The sequence below is a fragment of the Bacillus rossius genome, chromosome 15, assembly GCF_032445375.1.
Source record: "Bacillus rossius redtenbacheri isolate Brsri chromosome 15, Brsri_v3, whole genome shotgun sequence".
NCBI lineage: Eukaryota > Metazoa > Arthropoda > Insecta > Phasmatodea > Bacillidae > Bacillus > Bacillus rossius.
The window spans coordinates 42,243,860-42,267,895 of NC_086342.1; the positions used below are offsets into that span (position 1 = coordinate 42,243,860).

General features: G+C 37.3%; 3 protein-coding genes and 1 long non-coding RNA gene across 6 annotated transcripts in view; 2 read left to right on the forward strand and 2 right to left on the reverse strand.

Annotated features, from left to right (window-relative positions):
• LOC134539487 (serine/threonine-protein phosphatase PP1-beta catalytic subunit) overlaps positions 1 to 2,356 on the reverse strand; it is a 56,901-nt gene extending 54,545 nt beyond the window's left edge. The window contains exons 1-2 of the mRNA XM_063381563.1: positions 2,267 to 2,356; positions 1,941 to 2,072 (exon numbers count right to left, since the gene is read on the reverse strand). Coding sequence (XP_063237633.1) covers positions 1,941 to 2,072; positions 2,267 to 2,318 — 184 coding nt within the window. The 5' untranslated portion in view covers positions 2,319 to 2,356. The remainder of the gene's footprint in view (positions 1 to 1,940; positions 2,073 to 2,266) is intronic.
• A 189-nt stretch (positions 2,357 to 2,545) lies between these two features.
• On the forward strand, positions 2,546 to 9,916 carry LOC134539488 (putative nuclease HARBI1). Its single transcript, XM_063381564.1, has 4 exons — positions 2,546 to 3,013; positions 3,199 to 3,255; positions 3,727 to 3,942; positions 5,223 to 9,916. Exons 1-4 carry the CDS (start codon positions 2,723 to 2,725, stop codon positions 5,721 to 5,723), a joined length of 1,065 nt encoding a protein of 354 aa, XP_063237634.1. The 5' UTR covers positions 2,546 to 2,722; the 3' UTR covers positions 5,724 to 9,916.
• Positions 8,093 to 10,889, reverse strand: LOC134539490 (uncharacterized). Its single transcript, XR_010076319.1, has 2 exons — positions 10,391 to 10,889; positions 8,093 to 9,895 (listed from the first exon to the last, which is right to left on the reverse strand). It is a non-coding gene; the product is annotated as an uncharacterized LOC134539490 (long non-coding RNA).
• Positions 10,890 to 17,510: 6,621 nt separating this feature from the next.
• LOC134539491 (CCHC-type zinc finger nucleic acid binding protein-like) lies at positions 17,511 to 23,377 on the forward strand. Of its 3 annotated transcripts, none has more exons than XM_063381565.1 (2): positions 17,511 to 17,714; positions 22,429 to 23,377. In XM_063381565.1, the coding sequence occupies exon 2, from the start codon at positions 22,434 to 22,436 to the stop codon at positions 22,845 to 22,847; it is 414 nt and encodes a 137-aa protein (XP_063237635.1). In that variant the 5' UTR covers positions 17,511 to 17,714; positions 22,429 to 22,433; the 3' UTR covers positions 22,848 to 23,377. The 3 variants fall into 3 exon arrangements, with proteins under 3 accessions (XP_063237635.1, XP_063237637.1, XP_063237636.1); XM_063381567.1 differs by having other exon boundaries at positions 17,525 to 17,655; XM_063381566.1 differs by lacking the exon at positions 17,511 to 17,714 and adding an exon at positions 17,760 to 17,822.
• The last annotated feature ends 659 nt before the right edge of the window (positions 23,378 to 24,036 follow it).

Genomic DNA, 24,036 nt, shown 5'->3' on the forward strand with positions numbered 1-24,036 from the left:
CCGGTGATGATCCTATTACAGAATAAACATAATTATTGGTAAATATGTATTGTACGGATTAGCGCCAAAAAAAATCGTACAAATATGAAATAACTTTAATTATATGCTATCTTACGTCCTCTTTTCAGAACCGCCTGCGGAGATTTTTTAATTTTTTATTTAATATTCATTCCAACGTGAGTATTCGGGTATGTCCAGAAAGATGAGTGAATCGTAGGCTTCCCGCGTTCACCATTGTTGCTTGTTTACAAGTATTATTATGTTGTTTTTTTTTTCGCGACGTAGTTGAACGACTACATCACGTAAAAAGAAAATTACGTGAGTTCCTACTGTTCATCCTTTTTCCCGGTTTGTTAGGTCAGGTCAGCTACATTATAAATACTTTAAAACTAAACAACCATTAAAATTAATTTTTATTAGTTTTAATGTCCGTTCAGTTTCAAAGTATTTATACTGTAGCTGACCTGACCTAATCCACCTTTGTCCCGTTTTGTTAGGTCAGGTCAGTTACATTATAAATACTTAAAACTATACAAGTAAAATTAATTGATATTATTTTTAATTTCCGTTTATTTTGAAGTATTTATCATGTAACTAACCTTACCTAATGGAAAATTTCTGTTATTTAGGCATTCACGCACACACGGCAAAATATAAAATGGCGTCTGTTGAATGATTACATAGGGCTTGTATTGCAAAATAAGAACGGCGATATCTCCAAAAGTAATTGGAATTTTTAATCTCCGCAGGCGGTTTTGAAAAGAGGACGTAAAAGAGCATATAATGAAAGTTATTTCATATTTGTACGATTTTTTTTGGCGCTAATCCGTACAATACATATTTAACTATTATAAAAGTTTGCCATTAGGTGGTGTTAAATTTATATTGCTTCTAATTAATTTTTTGGTTTAGTTCATGGTTTCAGTTTAAGAAGTTTTAGCGAGTTTGAATTTAGTAGGCCTACATTTTGATTAGTGTTATTTTATTCTAGACAAATAGTTTGTGATTTGGAGTATATATTTGTTAGTTTAGGCTTCAATTAAATAACTTTACATACAATAATGGAAAAATTAGTTGAAGTGGATTTCATATAAGCTATAGTTTACACCTTAAACTAACATATTGCAAATTTCTACTGTAGATGCTCTCCTGGGGAAAAAAAATTAATGAAAATTGTATTTTTGATTTCTTAGTATTTTATTAGGTAATTCTGTTAACAGCATTACATTATTTCAAGTAATTCACCTATATATTATTGTTTCAGACAGTTTGTTAGGTTATCTACATGTGTCAATAATTGGTTATGTCATTTTAGTATAATTTCAAATATTTCATCGTGCTTTTAGGAATAAAGCGTATTCAAAATTATTTTTTAAAATTCCTTAATTTCTCAATAAGAGCGCCTACTCTAGGAAATTAACATATTTATGCTTAATATTTATAATTATTATTATAATTATAATTAATAATTATCAAAAGGTGACGTCCCCATGTCAATGTCAATTTAGGGAGAACATGTGAACTCAATTTCACAATGCTCGAGCATTAAAAAAAAAAAAAAATAGTATTTTTAGTTCAACAATTATTTTTAAAGTGCACAAATTATAATTTAACACGTATGTACACAATGAAATTTGTGGTGTTATTCATGTAAAAACAGTAACTTTTATTGACTATTATTGAAATTGCTTGCATTTCTTTTATTTTTAGCAATTTTAATAATTGACATTTAATAATGTTCTGATTTAAAAGTTTTTATACGCCACCATTAACTTAGTGTTCTTAGCCCTCTCCACCACTGTATAACTACAAAATAAAAAAAAAATGTTTTAAAGGTATAGATTAGGAACAATAAAATATTATGAAAATATTTTTTTTGTAATTTAAATATTGATTCCAGTAGAGCGCCTACACTAGGAAATTACCTTAAATTCCCTTACCGCAAATCTTCAGGGGTGCTTCAAGTTCCAGCAGAATAGGCTGTTGAAGAAATATCTCCCTGGACTTCAAGCAAAGCCCCTTCACTTCGGCTTCTGTCATCTGAACAGACTTGCCAGGTCGGCATCCTCGGACTTAACACACACAAGTAACAAAAATACTTTTAACACATTATATACAGTAAAAACTACTATAACCAGATAACTAAAAATATTAGTAATACTGTTAAATTTTATACAGCTACAAACTACAATTTATTAAGAAATTATAGTGACCAGTTACAAAACAATATTTATGAAATAAAACGCTTTAAAAAATACATTTTCACCTTCAAGAAGTCGCTGTATTAAACTATCTACGTTCAAATCTGTGTCAGCCATCTTCTTAAATTATCACTATAGAAGTGAGAACGAGTAGGCTAAACAGAAGAACAACAAATACAAAATATGTACACAAACAACCATCGAAACTAGCGCTAAAATGTTTTAAAATGCAACCATTTAATTGAAATGTTTAAAAATTTGAATTTTAAAATTGGCCTTTCTTGGTTGTTAACGTCTTTAGAATGGATATTTTTACAAAAAAATTCACAAATATTACAATGGGCCGAATGCATAGACCATACTATTACTAAAATTTAGTATTAAGTTTAACTAAATCGGAATTTCGGTATGCACAGGTTGTGAAGTATTAGTGGGGCTTATTTTTTAAGTGCATTCGTGCAGAGAATATTTAGTCGCCGATTGGCCGTACTAAATTGCTATTTAGTGCTACTTTTCACAACATGGAAGCTGTAGGACGCATTGTGGATGACGAGTTTGTGGAATTTGTGCGATATGCTAGGGATGTTCCCTACAATCCGCCGCCTAGAAAGTATCTTCGAGATGGGGATAATCCATTGGAATGTTTTAGTGATGAAGAGTTTGTGAAACGTTTTCGTTTCACAAAAGAAACTGTAATTGGTACCATCGTGCCCCTTGTTGCGGCTGACAATGGAGATAAGCGTGGTTTGCCGGTGCCAGCAATTGTTAAAGTTACCACTGCACTACGCTTTTATGGTAGTAACAGTTTTCAGGTACGTGAGAGTAAAATTTATTTAAAGTGTCTGACGACAGGTATGTTGGTTGTAAATGAGGTGTAACTGATAGAAATACATTTACCTATTTATTGTCTTTTTTCGTAATGCTGTCATAAACATGCCTATTTACCCGATATTTCTTTTAAGAGAGAAATTACTAACCTGTGTTCGTTATTTTTCAGATTGTTTGTGGTGACCTTATCCACTTGAATCAAGCAACAGTAAGCAGAATTATCAAGGTTAGAGTTGCTTAAGTTTAGGTTATGTACATCATCATTTTGGATGACAGTTTTGTGCCCTTCATTTGACATGTTAATTTCCATTAAAAAGTAGGAGCAGGGCATTTGGGAAAAAAGTTGAAAATAAATATTTCGAAATAATTTTTTTTTTTTTAGCAAGAGACCCCAAACTAGGCTATTACCCCAAATTGTCTATCTAATAACAGTTTGGTATTAAGAGTTTTCTGGAAAAATTTGTAGGTGGATTACTGTTTACATGCTAAATGAACCGATAAAGTAGTGACTAACAAAACAAGTTAATTTGTCATGGTAATACATTGTGCTGCCCTATTAATGTTGGTAATCATGGCAATAAATATTATAGAGCAGTTGTTTAAATTGTTAAAATTACGAGGCATTTACCTACACTTTTATGAGTTTGGAGTGAGTAGTTTATATTTAAATTATAAGTATGTGAAACATATTTTACAGGTAACTTCAAATGAGCTGGCAGGACATTTGCTGCAGTATGCACACTTCCCAGGACCAGGAGGTATTCGTAGTAACCAGAGGAAGTTCTACGATTTGGGTGAATTTCCTGGAGTCACTGGTTGTATTGACTGCACGCACATCTGTATTAGTAATCCTGGTGGCCAGTTTCCTGAGTTGTACCGTAACAGAAAACAGTACATGTCCTTGAATGTTCAGGTTTGTGTAGATAATTATTATGTTTGTGTCGTAAAAGAGAGGTAATTTCGAAAACACTTTTTTGGAGCACTAAAGCTGTTCTTATATTTTAACCTGAAAATAGTGTTTATAAATTGCTACTGATTTCTGAAAAATCACAGTTTATTGATTACATTACATTACCTTTGCATTGATGTGGCCACTCTCATTTTTTGCTTTCCTAGGTGGGCAAACCTCACGTTCACAACATCCATTCCGAGGCCACATTTGTGCATGTTCAGCATAAATATTACAAGTTTGTGATAGTGTGAGAATGGGAGATGGGTTAAGTTAGTAACATTTAAGTTATTTTAAAATATTTCAATGGGTTGATATAATTAGTATAGCTACAATAAAAATACTGTTAGATGTTTTTAATGGTAGCTTTGGAATTGCCATGTAGCATAACAACCAATTAATATCAGTGCATTCTGTGGCCTAAACAGTTCCTAAATTCATTGGAGGTCACGGAAGTTTGCAGTTCGCACAAGCAACTTCAATAATTGTACATACTATAAATAAAAACGTGAATAAAAGATGTCTATATTGTCTTTCATATACTTAAATGACAGAGAAATTAATTTTTGAGCTTTGTTTAAAATATTAAAAATAGTGTGGGCTGGTAATTAGGTTACGTTAGCTACATTTAAAATAGTGATAAATTGTGTGTGGTTGGTTAGGTGAGGATAGCTGTATCTTATATTAGCAATTCCTTAGCAACTGATAACATTATTTTACAGTATTTTTTGTGTAGGTTATTTAACTTAATAGACCAGTCTCATGATTTGACTTGAGTTCTCGAAATCATATACACAGACCCATGTGGGAAAGAAAAAATGGCTACAGGTGTGTCAGTGCACACACATTGTAATGTGCACTATAAACTGAATATTCGGAATCTGGTAGGAATTTAGAAATTATATTTTCAGGAAAATTACAGGAATGTTTCAGGTGTTCAAAAAAATTATTTAGGAATTTTATTATTAATGAATGGAAAATGCAGCGGTGTGAGAATTTAACAAAAAATTGAATTCATTACTGTACTTGAGATGATAATTGAGAATTTATTTTTAGTAACCTGCTTCTGCATTCGGTAAAAACCTTAAACAAGTTTAAAATTAAATTAAACCGTTAATCATATAGATTTTTAAATGTTAACCATTTTTAGAGATTCTTTAGTATTTACTTTTTTTTTGTACAGCCAAACATTATATGAATTTTAAGTGTTTGGGTAATTTAACAAATGTATGTATATACATTAGGTTGTTGCAGGTCCTAACCTCGAGATCATGGACATTGTAACACGATGGCCTGGCAGTACCCATGATGCCAGGATATTTAGTAACAGCAGGGTGATGGTTAGGTTTGAAAATCAAGGACTCCCAGGAATACTTCTAGGAGATAATGGGTATCCACAGTTACCATTCCTGTACACACCAGTACTGGTTCCAACGACAGCAGCTGAGATCAGATACAATTTAGCTCACAGAAGAACAAGAAACATTGTGGAACGGTTATTTGGAGTGTGGAAGAGGCGGTTTGCATGCCTTGGGCAAAAACTACGAACGAAACTGGCTACTTCAAACAAGGTTATTCTTGCATGTGCTGTGCTGCACAACATTGCGGTTCAGCATGAAGAGCCTTTGCCACCTCCAGTAGAAGAACTTCGTGTTTTACCCATAGTGCCAGTTGCAAACTTGCGTCCACGCAACCACCGAGGAGCTGCAATGAGAGCAATGTTTATTGAACGTCATTTTGTGTGAATGCATTACGTAGTTTCCGTGGTTTTCTGTACATAACTGCTTCAAATGTATTTTTTAATTTTTTTTAATAGTTTCAGTAGTGAATTAATTTTTTTTTATTTTTCCAGGCACAGTCTAGAACATGGAATGTAATAGGCCTCTTGGGGAATCTCGCCATGTATATAAATATAGGAGATAACGCATTGAGCACTATACCTCCAGAGAGCTTCCTCTAAGGTGATGTGGAAACTGGTGCAATGGGTCAAAAATGTGAGTAAATGGGTAAGTTTCCTGCAATGTGTATGTAATGATGTTTATTTGTTCAGTTTTTTTATACAATTGAAATTTAGTGAAGCTTTTGTTTTCTTTTAACAGGTTTCTGTGTTGTTAAGCGATTACATAAAAAATATACCTTTTTAAGGTGTCAGTTAGCAGTCTTTATCCTAACATTTATTTAACCACTTTGCAAATCTTAAGTATCTAATAAAACTTTAGCATTTCATGATGTGGGTTATGTGAGGCCTATGGGAATCGGAGAAATAGTTAAGCCTTATGTATATAAATGAAAAGTGCATATTATCAATGAATTTCAATGAGTTTTTTTATTAATTATTCATGCATATTAATGTCGTGATAGAACATACCCTAATTTAACCAGCTGCATTTCTCAAGCCTCGTAATTACTGATTTTAAAATAAAGTGATTTGTGTGTTCATAATAATTACCAAGCTATATAGATGCAGAATAAATACTTCAACAAGATTTATATTGCACTGAATAAAGTCTCAATGATTTTAATACAAAAGCATGTGTGTCTTTTTTCCCCTTTTCCTTGTGCCAATGTAAGTGTATTGTGTGGTGTAGGGTGAGATTTGCTTGGAGACAGACTAGACACACTGACACTGCAGGTAACGGAAAGATTACTGCTAAAAGGTCCACAGTGATGAGAGTGATCACAATGGAGGAGTGTGTCTGACAATATAATTGGCCAGTGTTCAGCCCTTTTGCAGCAAGTTAAAAATTTTTAGTATCCTTGAAACCTGGTTTTCTAAATAATGAAAGAAAAATTGACAATAGTAGATACCAGATACTCTTAGAATTAGTGTATGTATATAGCAGTAAAATAAGTTCTAAAAAGTTTTAACCAACTATCTAGAGATATATAAATAGCTTATCACCCTGCTTTCAGCACCATTTATTGCTGTGTATGGTAAAGTCGAGTGAGAGACAAGAGATCTGTTTTTAGAGATTAGTGGTCATAAAAGCATTGGTTATGCAAAAAACAATAAATTGCTAATGAGTCCTCTTGGAATGGTCTGTTGCAATTTTAACATTTTTGCAGGTATTACAAAATGATGGAAAGTCGAAATAATGTCAAATATTTACATTTATTATTAGTCTGATGTTAGAGTTGTAACTATGTACACTGTTTAATGTGCTTAAAAATTAGCCAAACCTTCCTCTTATTATAAATGTTGTATGCATACTGTTATGCCTTTAATTGTCTATTTTGCTGTTTAACATTAAAGTTTCACTGCAGTTTATAAACGGGACTAAACTATAGCAGCAGTTAACACAGTAAGTTCTAACACTAATTTAAATAACATAGCAATATAAAACAAACCTATTGCTAGATTAGGTTTCAAGAGAATATCACATTGGACCAGTGCAAAACCAGGCAAGGTTCAAAATGCATAAACATCGCTGTATAAATATACAGAGATAAATAAAGGAAGAAACAACATTTTTGAAGCTTAGCATAAATGTTTGATCTTTAACAATGTGTACAATAATAAACAACTAATTGTCATTCTAAAATTTCACAATATTTTATTTTTTTAAGAAGCCATTAATTTTAAAAAGAGAAGATCTTTGGAAATAAAGTGAATAATAACTAAATTGAATGTTTTTCTTATATAAGCTATATTAATAATAAATTAAATCTATGCTAAACTGTTCAATATATTAATAAAAAAAATTTTCTGAGCAGCTTCTTAGAAGTAGATGAATTGGAACATGCGTAAATGGTTGGTTATGTCAGTTGTATTAATTATTTGTATAAATCTTGGAATTTTAGGGAATTTATTAGTCATTAATGTTGCTTACCTACCCTAAACAGTCTTTTCTCTTAATTTTTAATACATATATGTCTCAGAGGGTGCTAATGTAGTTACATGAAAATTTATAAACATATTTGCAAAAATATTTAAGACTACATACAGTAATTTCCAAGAGTAGGTGCACTTACGGGAGAAACAAAATTCAAAAATGGTTATTTTGATTACTTATCTGCAAAAATGTATAAAAGTATTTTAAACCACTTATTTCCTTGACATATCACAAAGTTGTTAGATAACATTATCAAACTAAATAAGAGAAGCTCAATAAAATAATTTTCAGACTTTTATTTCAATATTTTCAGTTGGAAATTGAATCAGTATTGTCTATGGTCAAGCAAAACATACAATTACAAATAAAATACACTGTTCAATACCTACCAACACTAGTTGTTTTCAATCACATTTTCTAATCATTAGTTGGAGTACACCACAACACCACAGATGACCACACTTGTCAATATTTTAACGAACCCCCAAAATTTTAATAAATTCAGTTACTGTCTGCTTATGAATGTTGTCATTTGTAAATGGTCCCAATAATTATAATTTGGATTCCTAATCATACATATGAAAAATAAATAACACATTGCTCATTTATGTTGTATACACCTTCTCTTAGGAACATTGAATTTTCAGCTGCATTTGGTAATTTTAAAGGAAAGCCTCTTTCCTGAACAAAAAAAAAACTAATCAAAATTCTGATGTTTTTACTTACATGTTATGCAATTTTTCTCTGTAAGATACTTCAAATATTTTGCAGTAGTTTACATTTTTAACAAGTAGATAAGTCAGGTATATTTATTTCAAATACTGTGTGATACTATGAAAAGGGATGGGTTTGCTACATCAAATAGTGGGCATGGGATATATTAGGTGTGGTAAGTTCAATTTAAAATCCTTGATTAAGTATTATGGATCATTAGTATTTAATTAAGCTATGCTAGAAACATTTCAGATCATTTAAATAATTTCTTAGTTTTACCAATTTGAAATGTCTCTTCATTTAACCCAACACACCATCCTAACTCTCTAATATTTGTAATGCTACTAACCTAACCAGTCGCTGACACAACTTCAAACAGTATATTTTTATATGGCTTAACAAACTTAACTGTTTAAACAATTTCACAGTTAGCTAACATAATAACCAACAACTCTCACAATTTTACACTATCTATTATATAACTTAATCTAACCACTCCTTAAAAAGATTCAATCTGGAAAATTGTAAACAATATCGCAATGCCCTCTTAGATAATGTTTGGAAAATATGTTAGGACATTAATAAAAACTGGTTTTTGGATTTTTTTTCAGCTAAGAGGCTTTCTTTCAATTTTACCGTGCCATTTTGCAGAATTTTACTAAGTGCAATTTAGAAACCACAGGAAAGAATAAATACAAATAAGGGCATAATATAAAAATGGTTATCGACTGTAATATGCAAGCAATTTACAGTGTTTTCCCGTTTCCTGATTTCATTAATTCCATTCGCAACTTGTGTTCTTCTTCACGATGATTCTTTGCCTGCTCGTGAAGCTCTTTTGTATATATTGCAGCAGTTCTTGCTGCCCTCACTCGCAGTTTCTGCTCAAGCATCAAAAGCTTATGATGCTCAATTTCCCGCTTTTCTGTACTGTTAAGTTTATGCAGGCGATGCTGCAGTTCATCTTCAATTGCTACTTCACGACGTGTATTTGACTTATTGGAGCGTCCAGAAAGGAGAGCATCCTTCTTTCTCACCTGTGGGCTGTCAACCTCCACCTCATAAGTAATTTCTTCTTCAGACATAGATTCTGAAATGGGCAGCTCATAGTCATGGTCCAATGCAATTACTGCCTGGTACTTAGCAGCATTTTCAGCACTGTCTGCGGAAACGACCATGTCATGATCGCCACCATCTACAATAAAGTGCTGTGTCCCAGCTAATGCCACTTCCAATTCGGGGTTCGTGGAGGGCTCCTGGACAAATGGACCACCACCAGTGGCCATTCGCTGCCTTGTGTTGGCAGCAAGGATCTTCTTCCTCTTCATTTTCTCATTTTCCCAACATTTCTTTAGCTGGGATGCAGTACGCTGCAACAAAAAAAGTAAAAACAATTGTAGTAATGCCATAAGTTCTGATAACTTTTCCAACATGCACAGTTTTATTATTTCAATAATGATGGAAAAACACAAACTTCTGAAAGCATAAAATGTATATTTTATGCAGAATATAATCCATCTAAAATACCACAATCTGATTTTATTAGCCTATTTAAATAGTTAATTTAAGTGATAGTTAAATGTGAAAGAAAAAATCGGCCAAAAATAATCTTTGCAGATGAGATATTTTAGAAAATTTTTATACACCCTTCAATGTAAAATAATTAAATTATTAACTGCTTAATGTCGCTGCTTTCAATAATGTGTATTAGAATTATGCAGAAATACATGATCAACTTTGGATTAACGAGAGGCAGTTAATAAAAAAATTTATAATGAAACATTGGGTACTATATGCAGTCCAACAGATCATATGATATAAAAACACTAAAGTACGTTCCTTTATTTTAATAATTTGCTACTAACCTTGGAGACTTCTGAATAAGAATTGAAATCTTTTTCAATCTCCTGCCAAGCTTTCCGCTTTTCGGCGACGTTTTTGAAATCCGTTTTTTTGGCTTCCACTATTTTTGCCCTATTTTCCACTAATGAAAATAAAATTGACTTCTCATTCATAGAAAACCTTTCGGCAAATTGCCTCGGAGCACAATCCATAACGACCACGTGGATCGGTGGATACACAAGAAATGTTTATTATTTTCACATACAAAAAAACAAATATACAATATAGGTTTCCTATTGGCCGAGGTTATGTCGTCATGAACGACGTCATTGATTTCGGGCCTTATTCGAGTAAACTCGGCCACCTTCGTAATTAAGTAGCATTCTTCACTTTACTTTGTAAAACCTAGCCGGGCTTATACTAAAATATTTCTAACATACGAAATTTAGTGAACTTCAAATCCTTCACTAAAGGAAGTACGAGTAGACACTTGGCTTCTAGTAGAATCTGTGCATACGGCCCAATAAGTTAAATTATAAAGATTAAACAAATTTTCGAAATAAGTTAAGTCAACACTTATTCGCAAATTTTGCTACAAAATAACACTCACCGTACAATTATGTTCAGAAACACTGTAAAATAAATGCACAGAATTCAAGGACTTGTAAATAATTGACTCCAACCATCGGCGCTCCTCTGTCGCACACGTCAGTAAACCACATCGACACCCTCCCCTGTAAAGTGTGCGTACCAAAACGCATCGGTACTGTGAATGCAGTGAAAAGAATGACCCAGAGGTTGATGAGTCGAAAGGACACCAGTGAAGCTATTAAATGATAATGTGTTCATCCACCATCGCCATGTTTGTATTCGTCCACCAGATAAGGTTCCAGACTTTGTTATGTAATTATTTAATTGGCAATTAGTCTTAATATTTAAAAGAATATTGTTTACTGGTTTACTGTGTGATTAGGCCACAAATCTCGGCCCGAGTCTTACTCGTGCTCCGCATACTACAAGTGGAAAACGTGGCCCTCAGGGGCCCCGAGCTGCTGAGGCCACACCAATGGCACAGTGGACAGGCACGTCCAAACACCATGGGGCCCACAACATCTTGCCACTACTGTATGTAGCCGCAATACTGTCGGTTTCTGGCTTGCCCCACTTTCGGTGTGGTTTGAAGGAACCCACTGAATAACTTAATTATTTAATTCAGTATTACGAGTTTTCAAGTTTTGCATTTCCTTCCTTGTAGTTGACAGGCTGCATGCACACCTATCTTCAGGTAGGAGGTTTTACTTGTGGACTTCCTAACTTTGCCCGTGAGCTGTCTAAGGACTAAATATGTCATGTTTCTACTTAACTTTTTAATAATTTACTAGCTTTAAGAAAATGTGGTATGTCACGCAGAACAGCCATTGTTATGCAGCATGGCATATCCACCTTTGTAAACACTGATGGCTGCTGCTGCAACACTGATTCATTGCATCCTGCTGCTTCTGTGGATCACCGTGTTTCAATTGGAACAACAAACTCCTAACCTCGGGAACTGCGGGCTGCAGCACTCCCAAAGTGTATACAGTGTGGTGGCCATTGATGCCCAGGTGCACTTTTCCCTCTCGGACCTCAATCATGGAATCCTCCTGTGTCAGCCATAGCATTCCAAAGATTAGGTCACCTCGTAGTCGAGGAACAAGCGCGGTAGTAATACCTACCAAGTCTTGGATCTGGATAGTGAGCTCTGCATAACACACCGTGGTGCTGACACCGTCCTGTGTGACCAGCTGCAAGGGCCCCACTCGTGCACCAGCTCAGCAGGAGAAACCAAATGTTCCGCGACAAACGATAGGTTGGCGGCCGTGTCAACCAGTGCCTGGTGGGGTTAGCCTCCAATTTGTAGAGACGTTTGTTGAAAGGGCTAGAATTTTCGAGCATTACGATGCTACAAAATTTTTTATTTAAAGAATCTACAATTTATTATTATTCGTGTGGGAAAATCTAATGAGTTGTGCAATAAACTTTATAAGTATCATTAATTTTTATGTGAAAATGACGCCGTTCCCGCTACCTCCTATGATTTTTACATGATTTTTGTTTGGGTTCGAGATCTCAGGGAGGGTTCGGCCTTGTGGCTAGAGGTAGGGGTTAACGCAGTAGGGCCCCCCGAGCTGTTATGGCCACTCGGGACGCCTGAAGAAGAACACAAAGTTACTGGTGGATACTTGACGAATTTATTATGGCACAGCCCTATACATAGTGCTGCCCGTTCTGGCCGTAACGGTTGTCCCGAATAGAATAGTCACACGCGCAGCCCACTTCCTCAGTGGCGGCTCACAATTTTACTGCGCGTGAAGGACGTACTCTTGCACAAGATGCGGCGATTACAAAATAAACTCTAACATGACAAATTATACCTTGACGAACAAAACACTTCACTACTACACGATACTTATTATACTGGGCTATTGGCACGTAGGCCCGTATATCCGGCGACTATACGTGATTCCTAGACGTGTCCCAGGGACTGATTCGTTAGTACATTTGGTGGCACAATACCGTGCAGCGGTTACAATTAAACTCTAACATGACAACTTATACTTCGACGAATAAACACTTCACTAATACACAATACTTATTATACTGGGCTAATGGCACGTAGGCCCGTATCTCTGGCAACTCTACGTGATTCTTAGATGTGTCCCAGAGACTGATTCGTTAGTACGTTTGGTGGCACGTGTCGCCTTCTGGCTGCCCCGTGCGGGCTACAACTAAATATCCGGTAAGCTAAGTTGTCGCATGAAGCGCCGTCGTAATGTCTCATAGACTTCCCCACAGTACTTACATAATACGTTGAACACCCATCTTGGAGCACTGATTTATTTAAGTGAAATACCTCATGGTAAATTGAGGCCGACCGCAGAACTGTTCGTAAACGATTAAGACAGATTAAAACTATTAAAGCTACATATCGGTGAAAGCAAGAGTTGATGGTTCCGCGTCGCGCGAAGGCTGCCGGCCTATCCGAGCTCCTGAAGGACACTGCCGGTGTCGCCGCGCGCGACCCCCCTTCACCCCGCCAGCCCTCCCGCGGAAAAGTGTGAATTTCGCGGGAAACTGAACCGGCCAGGTTCGGGACAAGACGCACTGTGAAACATGATTTTGAAAGGACTGAAATATTAATTGATGAAAATAATGTCTAATAAAAACCTGTGGAAAAATATACATAATTTCATTTGTTGTAGTTCGGCGGAGGGATATGCCACACCCGGCCGGATCCTTCCGCCGACGTAGCACTCGTTGCCTGGCGTTCGCCTCGTCGCACGAACTACACTTTGTTGCACGCACGATCGCGTTCGGTGCACACGCCTTTGCGAGATGTTGATGAGGCATTGTGGTCTATGCGACATAGAGGAGCATTGGCGGTCGGCGTCAAAAAGTATAATTGAAAATGTAAACGAGACTTATAGATTTAAGGCCCTGGCAGAATGAACAGTGCTGATGGCAATGCTGATGGCTGGTGAACTCTGATTGGCCATTTGTTCCACTACTACGTCACCACCAGCATTCGAATGTGGCTGATGGCTAATGGCTGGCCAAGTTCGTCCAACTTCATCTTTTCATGGCTGGTCAGCACACCAGCCATCATGTGACAACCACCAGCAACCAATTGTAATGTATTTTGAAAACTGTGCGTTCGCGCATGCGCAGTAAACTGTGTTTATGTTTTGGTTTGGGCGCAACAAATTTCATAGATTTTCAGCAGACGTGGACGTTTGTTTACATTAAAATATGCTGTCAACTGGGAACCTACAGAATAAGATAAATCGTAATGCAACTTAAATGTGTTAACATTATTCCTTGTTTAAAACGGAGGAATAAATAAACCCTTTCCTGTTCTTAATGTTTATATGAACAAAAGACGACAATCACTTCATTATTCGTCGTTTTGCCGCGAAAACGACTTTTCTGGTCAGTTGTTGCTGAGTTCTGTACTGGATATTCACAAGTTTGTTCTTAATAATTAGTATGGAGCTGGACGACATTACTGATTTGTTAATAGACTGTGTTTGGCAGCGAGAATTGCTGTTCATCACAGCAGATAACACGAGCGTCAAAGTTTGCAAACAAACAACTGACAGACGAAATTACAACATGACTGCCGATTCTACCGCTGATGCGGCGATCTGTCCATCAGCCATCGGCCGTGATGTGCCTAGTGAATTTGGGATCTGCCATCAGCATCGCATTTGCCCTATTCATTGGCTGATTCTGCCACCAATCAGCAGCTAGCAGCCATCAGCATTGCCATCAGCACTGTTCATTCTGCCAGGGCCTTTAATGTGCCAGCTTTATAATTAATTTTATTTTTGTGTGTGAACACTGTTATTTGAAGTGCCAAAAGTACTATGGGACTTGTGAAATAGTCTTTATAATGTCGCGTACCCGCCTCCGTAGAATGCGTGGAGACGTGGCAGACGTCGCTCGGTCGTTTTCTAGTGTTGCCCGGCGCCAGCTCTCTCGCGTAGAGCAGCCTCCTGCGGAGAGGCAGGGGTGGACCGTCCGGCCCGTGTAGCTGCCGAGGGACGTCGCGCGCTGGAGAAATGTGCGGTGCAGGCTAGTTGTGTTAGTCCACGTGTTTTGGCCCGCGGACACGCCAGATACAAAACAACACTCACGCACACGGTAAAGAAAACGATAAAAGAGATTATACACACTATAGAACAGAATCCAAAAGCGATAATAGCGGCGAGTTTATGGAGCGTCTCGCGGCCGCGTCTAGCCTCGAAGGTGGCTCGCACGGGACTGGAGACCAGGACGCCGGCACACTGCTCTCGCGCGCACGGAGCGGAAGTGACGTCATTCCCAAAGCCGCGGCGCGCTGCGGACAGGGCTGTGATCCGGGCTTTAACCCAGAGGCACGGAGGTACGACGTCAATAAGTATAATTTATGTTCTAATGAAGTGATATTTTGTTCGTTCATTATACAGCTGGAGATAGTGATTTAACATCATGCCTAGAAAAAAAAAAGGCAGAAGCAGATAAAAGTTATTATCAATATCAATGTGCCTACAAACTGCCAAAAGAGGCGAAAAAATGTGCCAGTTAATGTATGCGGGAGTACGTGGCGCAGAAAAAAGTGTTTATGTTTTTGAGATCATACGCGCATCCTTACTATTCTCAATTATTATCCCTTGTTCAATACAAAAATATTAATATTTTATCTCTATTCGTACAAAATAAGTAAGAAGTTTCACTTCCGTCGCACACATTTTTATTAGTATGCCGTCACCCGCGGTCTTGGCTTCGAGACCTGGGCGGGGCCTAGTGGGAAGTGGTGGTGTGTGGGTATGTTCCGGTGGGCGACAGGCTAGCACAGTCGTTAACCAATGGTTTTGGGCGTGGATACTTTCTGCCCCAGCGTGGACCACTAGGCCTTCGGCTGTGATTGAATTTAAGAGGGTTTTTTTTTCGTAGAGCTAGTTATCTAATACTCTCCTTACACAATATAGTACACTGATCCCTAGCAGGAGGGGGCAAACAACACTACGGAAGAACACAATTGATTACGTTACTGGGTTTTATTCGGGGCTGACCCCTTTTGCGCTGTGAGCACTGAGTTACACGTTACAGTTCAGACAATTGGAGAGGAACTATACTTTACATTATACACTTGAAAGTTCCGCCGTTACGCCATTTCCACCCATAGCAACGGGGGGAAGGGGGGTGATTGGGGGCGGCCAATCCCGTAAGCTTAGTTCTTAGCAGCGGCCGGGTCACTTGTGTGAGCGCGGTCCGTGTTAAATTACTTGCGAATGCCCATGAAGTTAGCATCGGCACTTGTGTGCACGATGTTATTACTTGTAGTAAATGAGGGGCGGGAGTCGGCCCGTACCGTAAATAGACACTGCGCGGTGGACCGGAGTCGCGTCGCCCAGTTTAAGTTGGAGCGGCCGGGTTAAGCCCTGCACCGTAAATGAACGCGGACGCACACGGGAAGCTGAAAAAGGAAGGTTTGGTTAGTGACTATATTTACCAGCGTTACTTGGTGGTTGCAAAGCGATGATGGCTTCCCGTGGCACTAAGGACGTCCGGCCCGGTTCGCGAGTAGTTCGATACTGGCGTGGTAGCCTTGGCGCGGGGGAGAGGTAGGCTGATCCTGCGTGCCAAAGTTCGCCGTTTACTGTTATATTTATTTAAAGATAACTTAAAGCGATCATAACCACTACAATGTTCACACAATAATCACTAAGGCTTAATTCTAATGGCGGAAGGCCTATAATAATCGTAGTTACATTAATTGTATTTAAATGTACTTAAAAGGAAGGAGAGTCAAGTTGGAGACTGTTTGTTAGTTAACCAACTACTCCAGCAGTTACAGACAAGTTAGTACGGGGGGGGGGGGAAATGATGATGGAAGAGTCATTTAATTAGTTTAGGCGGAAGGCCGCAAAGGGAGCACTTGCTACGTGTGATTTCAAGTTCCCCACGGAAGTAAGTGGCACACTCCTACGACGCACTTTTCTTGTGAAGAGTTTGTAAAAATTAGGGTAATTACTGGGCTCCCTTAATTACTCGTCTTTACGCGAGGGGCACTCGAGCCCTCAGTAATTACCGCAATTTACCTTTGTGGTATGGAGTGGCGGGAAGCTCACTTGACTCCGACCGGGTGGCTAGGGGCGCGCTTCGTTAGCGGGACTAAGTACGGGCAGTCGCAAGTCGGGCTTGAAGACGGCCTCCGGCCGGACGACATCAAGTAGTAATAGCAATAATAAGTTTTATTATAGGAATTACACACACCTGAATTTGTATTATCTTGACAATTTTTTGCACCAAATTATTTATAATAATATAAAAATCTGTAATCCCACCAAAATTGTATTCAATTCCCAGTAGTGGTTGTGCATTTATTTATTTCTCGTTTATGCACACGACCATTCTATGCGGTTTTGTGAATCAATAGTTTCAAAATCGTTGGCGGTCAATTCTTGTGCAAACTAACAACTGTTACTTTTATTTTTTTCAATTGTGTATTCAGTTAAAGTCATAACGTAATAACATTACTGATCCCTAAATTATAATTCTTAATTTTTAAATTGCACCTTAAACCTTTAACAAAATGCTCTTTTATTTCCTATTTTATCTGTGAAATTTTCTACTTCATTGTTCAGGTTTGCCAACAGAGAACGTAAAGAATTTAGAATTTGCTTGTGATTGATTTAGTGTATTGTTTGAATCAAATTTCGCCATCTCAAAATAATTTTATGTTCGGAGGGTATTAGTTGAAGAGGTGCGTTTATTAAATGAAGCTGAATCTGTTTTTAATTCATGTTTTGAAGTACACTTGAGGTAATTGAAAGGTTTTTTTTGTAGTTTTTTAAAATACTTGTTTCTTTGTAATTTTTTAGTATGGAAAGAAATGTAGGACTAGCCTGTGTGGAATCACGAATGTATCGTGTAAGCGTGAACTGTGATTTTGTTAGTCTCTGATGTAGTTAACAACTATTTGTATCAAGTAAATTACATTTAATTTTTCTGTAAGACCCGGCCAGAATCAACATTATCTTTTCAGAATCACAAAACAGTATTATACCAACAGTTGAACTCAATGTAGTAAATTTCTTTTTTACCGGCTACTAGGGGTGGTTGGGGGGGAAGTAAATTTCGTAACTTTAGCGACTAATTGGAAAAAAAAATGAAGTTCTTTCTGGCTTTTTCATAAATAAAATTCCGAAAATAGTGTTTTAGATATGGCTCAATTCTAAAACAGTGATGATAAATTCCCAATGGTTATGTTCCTTGTTTGACTCTCGAAACAGCATTGATAAATTTCTAAAGGTTACAATATGTACATTACCTGTGCATTAACACAGCTGACGCTACTTGGGAAACCTAATATTTAGAAAAGTTAATTCTGAGGCTGCATTGTTTCATGTTTAGTTTATCCCCCCCCCCCCTCTTAATTCAATACATTGGGGGGTTTGAATTTTAAATTCTATATTCAGGTTATTTGGTTAAAAGTTTTTTGCAGGTTTGTTAAAAACATTGGTAATTTTGAAGGAAGGCAACATTTTGGAAAATACAATAAATTACAAAAAGATTATTTTAAGGTTTGGTAAAAATTTTACAAATTTGTGATATCATGAGAATGGTTGGATAAGTAACTACTTAAAAAATACTTTTAATTAATTGTGCTTGGTTAGGTAGTCTGCATTTTAAAAAGATTTAAATAGTGGATTGTTGGTTTGGTTAGAATAGCTGCATTGTCTAATTTCTTGGTCACTAAAGTCTATAAAAAAAATGATATCAACATCTATCACATGCATTATTTATCTTATCTTATGCGCTACTGAATTTGTATTACTGAGTGGTGAACTTCAGTGAACTTCGGAACTTTCCAGGCCTTGGAATGGACTGGTGTGAATCTTAGGTTACCCAAGTTGCTACACTGAAGCACAATGGCAGTGGCTATGTCACTGCACAGGCTACCAAATGTAACCTATGAACAGTAATTTCTCAGAAACCATTAGGAATTTGCTAACACTGTTTTAATGGTAGAGTGGAAATGGCCGTAGTACTGGAAAAACACCATTTTTGGAGTTTATTATCTTATTTATGGTGAAACCGAGATGTAAGAATTTTGTTATTAAAAAAAAAAATAATCCAAAACTTGTGTTTTTTAAAATTTATACTGGATTTTTATAAACTACTAACATTTATAGGTGAAGTGGTGTATTAACAGAATGTCATTGTATTTTCCCCCACAATTTACTTTGGTTTCATAGCCCTTCCCACTAGCGAGTTTCTCATAAATTGAATAAAAATGAGAAAAATATTGATTTGAAAATTGCAGCAAGTATCTTAGTAACAATACTAGATGCTTGTTGCCATGAGAGGGTCCGTGTTATTATCGAACAAGCTGTCAGCAAGCTTCGTGGGACTCGCTTTGGCGAAACCCGCGTTACTGCACAGGCAAACTTTAAAATCGATAGTTGCCTGTCAAGTTTTAGAAATATCAGGATGCACCTCCACAGAGTTTCTAATTAAATAAGACAAGGAACTGAATAAATCCATTTTTGGGTGTTTACTTTTTATTTTTAGTGTCATTCTTACGATAATCAATCGCAGAATCAGGAACACTTAGAGGAACTCTAATCTTGAAAGCATTTACCTGTGAAATCAAACAATCACCAGTAGGTACTAAGAGATATAAGTTAAATGTGAATTAGAAGTAAAAAAAAATATATATATATTTTCACAAAATTATTTCATTTTTCCCCTTCAAAGTGCACTTCTAGGTACCTAATTACTTGCTCTTGCCTTAAATTCATGAACATATTAATGTTATTTATTTAGATTGTCCTTCGAACTTCAAGAGCATTTTTATTTTGTACCTCATTAGAATGTAAGCAAATGTAATTCATTTTGAACATACGAGGCAGATAGGTAAGTAACGCACATGTCAACTTTTAAGTAGGAAAATATTAGTAAAAATGAATTTTTTTTTAACAAAAAATGGAACTAGCAGACACTACTGACTGGACGCAATTGAAGATCTCGTGATTCCACGTACCTATAGCGTCCGCCAGTCACCAGTGAAATGGCGTTAGTGATTACACCGTCAACTGTGGAGGCGCATTGAGTAATTGTTTTAAAGAATGGAAAGACATATAGTGGATGGTTGTAATTTCCTAAAATTGCTCATTATAAAAAAATATTCCAAAAATGGTATCGTGTGATAATCCAGCATATTCAGGAGTTGAAGGTCCCGGATGACTGAAATCGCCAAATTATCTGGCGTTATCTTTTGCAGTCGCTAAATGCTAAGTTGTGGGTGTGTTTGGCAGTAAATATATTTTTTAACAGGAACATTAGGATAGTTATTTGAACACATATTCTGGCCAAAACTAAATTTTCTCTCAACAACTGTACAGTTATGCTAAGAAACACATGGCATGCTTAACACGTCAAATCATCTCTCTCAATGTCTTTTTGAATGCCTAAGGGCTCTGTTCACGGTCACGGTTGTGAGTCTGTCTCACTGGAGAGCGCTAGTAGTTAGTTGTGTTTGGTGGAAGACTCATCATGGGCATATCATCTTCCTCGGCACCATATTCTGTGGGTGGGGGGAAGGGGCTATGCGACGTTGCCATGTGATATCTGGAGGGAGGTGCACGTTTGTGAGCCTCTAGCTCTCACGATTAGGACGGGGCAGCAGAACCACTCTGTCTGCTCGCAAACCTCTAGGCACCAGGACGTTTTGCTAATGGACTTTGTTCCACAAAAATACAAACAAATACATTTATATATATATATATGTATGTGTGTGTGTGTGTGTGTGTGTGTGTGTGTGTGTGTTATCGGATCACTACCTGACTTAACAGGATCACCTGCAGGGCTAATCTGAAAATTGCAAGTTATTTCCCCTGCCTGTTTGCAATACACAGAAATAGAACAGCATTTATATGAAGATTTTTCTTTGTGGAAATTTTAAAAGTTAATTCCGCATGTCTCTTTTTCAGTCATCAGTGCAGAAATGTACAGAACAGACTTTAATGTTATGAATAAAACTTGCCGCTTGGCTTGCAGTGCGACACCGACGCTCACCCAACCTCCTCACTTTCAGGAAAGCTGTGATACAAAACACTAGCTGTTTTGACTTAATCATTGCACTGTGCCATGGCTGAATTAACTTTATACTCAGAGAAAGTTTAGTTGATGTTCACACATCTAACCACAAGGTCAGTAACAGATATGTACTCACAACTGTTTATTGGAAGCATGTTTAACACAATAACCGAGGAAGCAGCTCATGCCCAGACCTGTTGCTTGTTCAGACTACACTGCCGACTGTACTGTAGTCGTAGCAAGTGCGAGCCCCGTTTGACTGCCCGGACCGGGCTTCAGACTGCGAGCCATGGACTGCTGTCCATTACAGTTGTTTATGAAATGTTGAAGTTAGGTATTGATTTAGTGGAAAATAAAGGATGTAGAGAGACTAAGTGTGTTGGATTTGAAAAATAGCTGGGGTTACTATCGGGGATTGAACCCGTGCTATGCTGAGAGCAAATAAAAAAGTAATGTGGGGAAAATTAACTGAATGAGATTCGGGAACATGTGTTTGAATCCCATTGGAAGCAGTTTTAGGTGTACTGTCCAAACAATTTTTTTTAGATTCATTGCAGAATTTTGTAGAGTGTAGATTAATTGCCAAAGACACTGTAGATTCATTTCCAACATTAAGCAGTTCTTGTTCGTATATTTACCAAATTAATGAATGCTATGAAGGTGCAAATGGATGATGACGGCAACACTCTCACGCCCTCGGAGAGCGTCCATCACACTGACAGAGGCTTAGATGACTGAGTGGTCTCGCTTGGTGTGGACGGGTTCCCGCAGAGTGAGAGAGGTGTGACACCCCTGTCCCTCCTGTCCTGCACTTGTTGGTTCAGTTACAAGGTCGTGGATTCGCTCCTAGCAGGCGCATGCAGCTGACAGCTCAGCCCGTCTGCGCTGTGTGCAATTTGAGGGCCTGTGTTCCGTCCCCGAGGGTGCTTACTTTTACCTCTCCGTGTTGTGACTTCCCCTGGTGCAAGTGAGCAGCTAGGCTGGCGTCTTGTGTGTGAGTGACAGGTGTACTGTTTCACGTCCTGATCTGGGAGAGGTGGCAAGGCCATAACCCGCACTACTTCTTTGCCAGATAGCTTCACGTGATTAATGCTTCGCGGCAGCCTATATGTCAGGCAGTCCAAATTTCCATGAAAAAAATTAGCTTCTCTTACTGCGTTAAATAGATAAAATTGTGTTGCTGCTAAGATAAAGGTTTGATCATTTTTCCTACATTGTTTTAAGGTGTTAGAACATAATACCTGAAAAATGTGACTCACCGAAAACTTAACTATCGTAATCAAATATAAAAAACTTTAACTTTTGTTCATCTACTGACATTTGTGCTTAAATATTCAATTGGGCATTTGTATGAATGTCCTGCATAAGAGTTAAAGATGCAACTGGGTGGTACGTGAGCCTCCTGCAGGGCGGAACGTGGGCTGTGTGCTTGCAGGCGGGATGAGCTCCAGCGTGTGCTACCGGTGCAACCGCACCGGCCACTTTGCGCGCGAGTGTCCCGAGGGGGGCGGGGCAGACCGCCGCGCGGCGCAGCAGAAGTGCTACAAGTGTAACCGCATGGGACACTTTGCCCGGGACTGCAAGGAGGAGCAGGACCGCTGCTACCGCTGCAACGGCACGGGGCACATCGCCCGGGACTGCCAGCAGGCCCCAGGAGAGCCGTCCTGCTACAACTGCTCCAAGACGGGCCACATCGCCCGCGACTGCCCCGAGACGGCGTCCGCGGGACCGTCCTGCTACAACTGCTCCAAGCCGGGCCACATCGCTCGTGACTGCCCCACCGCCGGCTCCAAGTCCTGCTACAAGTGCGGCAAGACGGGGCACATCAGCCGCGACTGCGACGGCGACAACTAGCCATCTCCCCTCGACGTGGCCCACCTCATCCTTCCGGCCGTGCGTGTGCTTGCAAGTTCGGTTTCTCTTTGTCAGATTTCAGTTGATGTGTAAATAGTAAGGTTTCCTGTTTCAAATAGCATTATTTCATGACCATAATTAAATTTTTTAATGAGAATTTATGTTTAAGAAATAGCATTTCACATAATCACGGAAAAATGTATAAAAATGTTATTTGTATGATGGTTCTTAGTTAGGGAAGGATTATCTGACATGTTGATTGTTATTTTTTTTGCTGTTTAATCCAAACAGATGATTATTATTTTGTTTCCATTTTTAGTAGGTAGTAAAATTGGAAAATAATGTTTTTTTTTTTTTTTTTGGGGATGAAATCTTTTATGTATTACTTGTATTCCTGTGCAGTAGAAGAACCCAAGTATGCTGAATAACAGATTTATTATTTATGAACAAATTTCAAATAAGCTGATTCTGTATTTATGTTACTAAGTTGTATGCTTGAATATATACATATATTTCTTGTCCATTGAAAATTGTTCTATTTTTTGAAACATACCTGTGTTGTTATGTAGTTCCTAAATGTTATATTCTTCACTGGTAAGAAATGTTTGACATCCAAATGCTTATTATAAATGTTTGAAGCGTAAAATTAAAAAAAAAGTGTACGCTTCTTCAAATAAATCCCTTTAAAAAAATTATTAACTGTTGAGTAAAAGCTGTATGTGATTGTTGTATGTATTTATTTTTTACTCATTTTGCTAAGTTGACTTAAGACTTTGAAATGGTTCAAAGTTTTTTTTTTTTTTAATTTTGCTCTCATTGCATAGTTCACTGTTAATCTGTTTGAAAATGTTATATATTCTATTGCTGCTTATATGAAGAATAACCTTTGCTCTTGCAGTTAAAGCTGTTATTAATGTGATAACATTATTTTTAAGACTGAAAACTGGAGCTAGAGTATAAGCTTAAAGTGCTATCATTCAGTGACATTATTTTAACAATAACTTTTTATTTTTGTTTGATGATAAAATGTTAATGGAATTTTTTTCTCTAGTACATTCTCTAAAGGCTCTTATACCTCCAGTTTTCTTTAGTTTGTCACATTGTTAGAACAAATTATATTTTCTTTATTGTAGTGAAAACATGTTGTGAAAAACTCAACATTTTTAAGTGCAAAGAAGTGGAAATAATA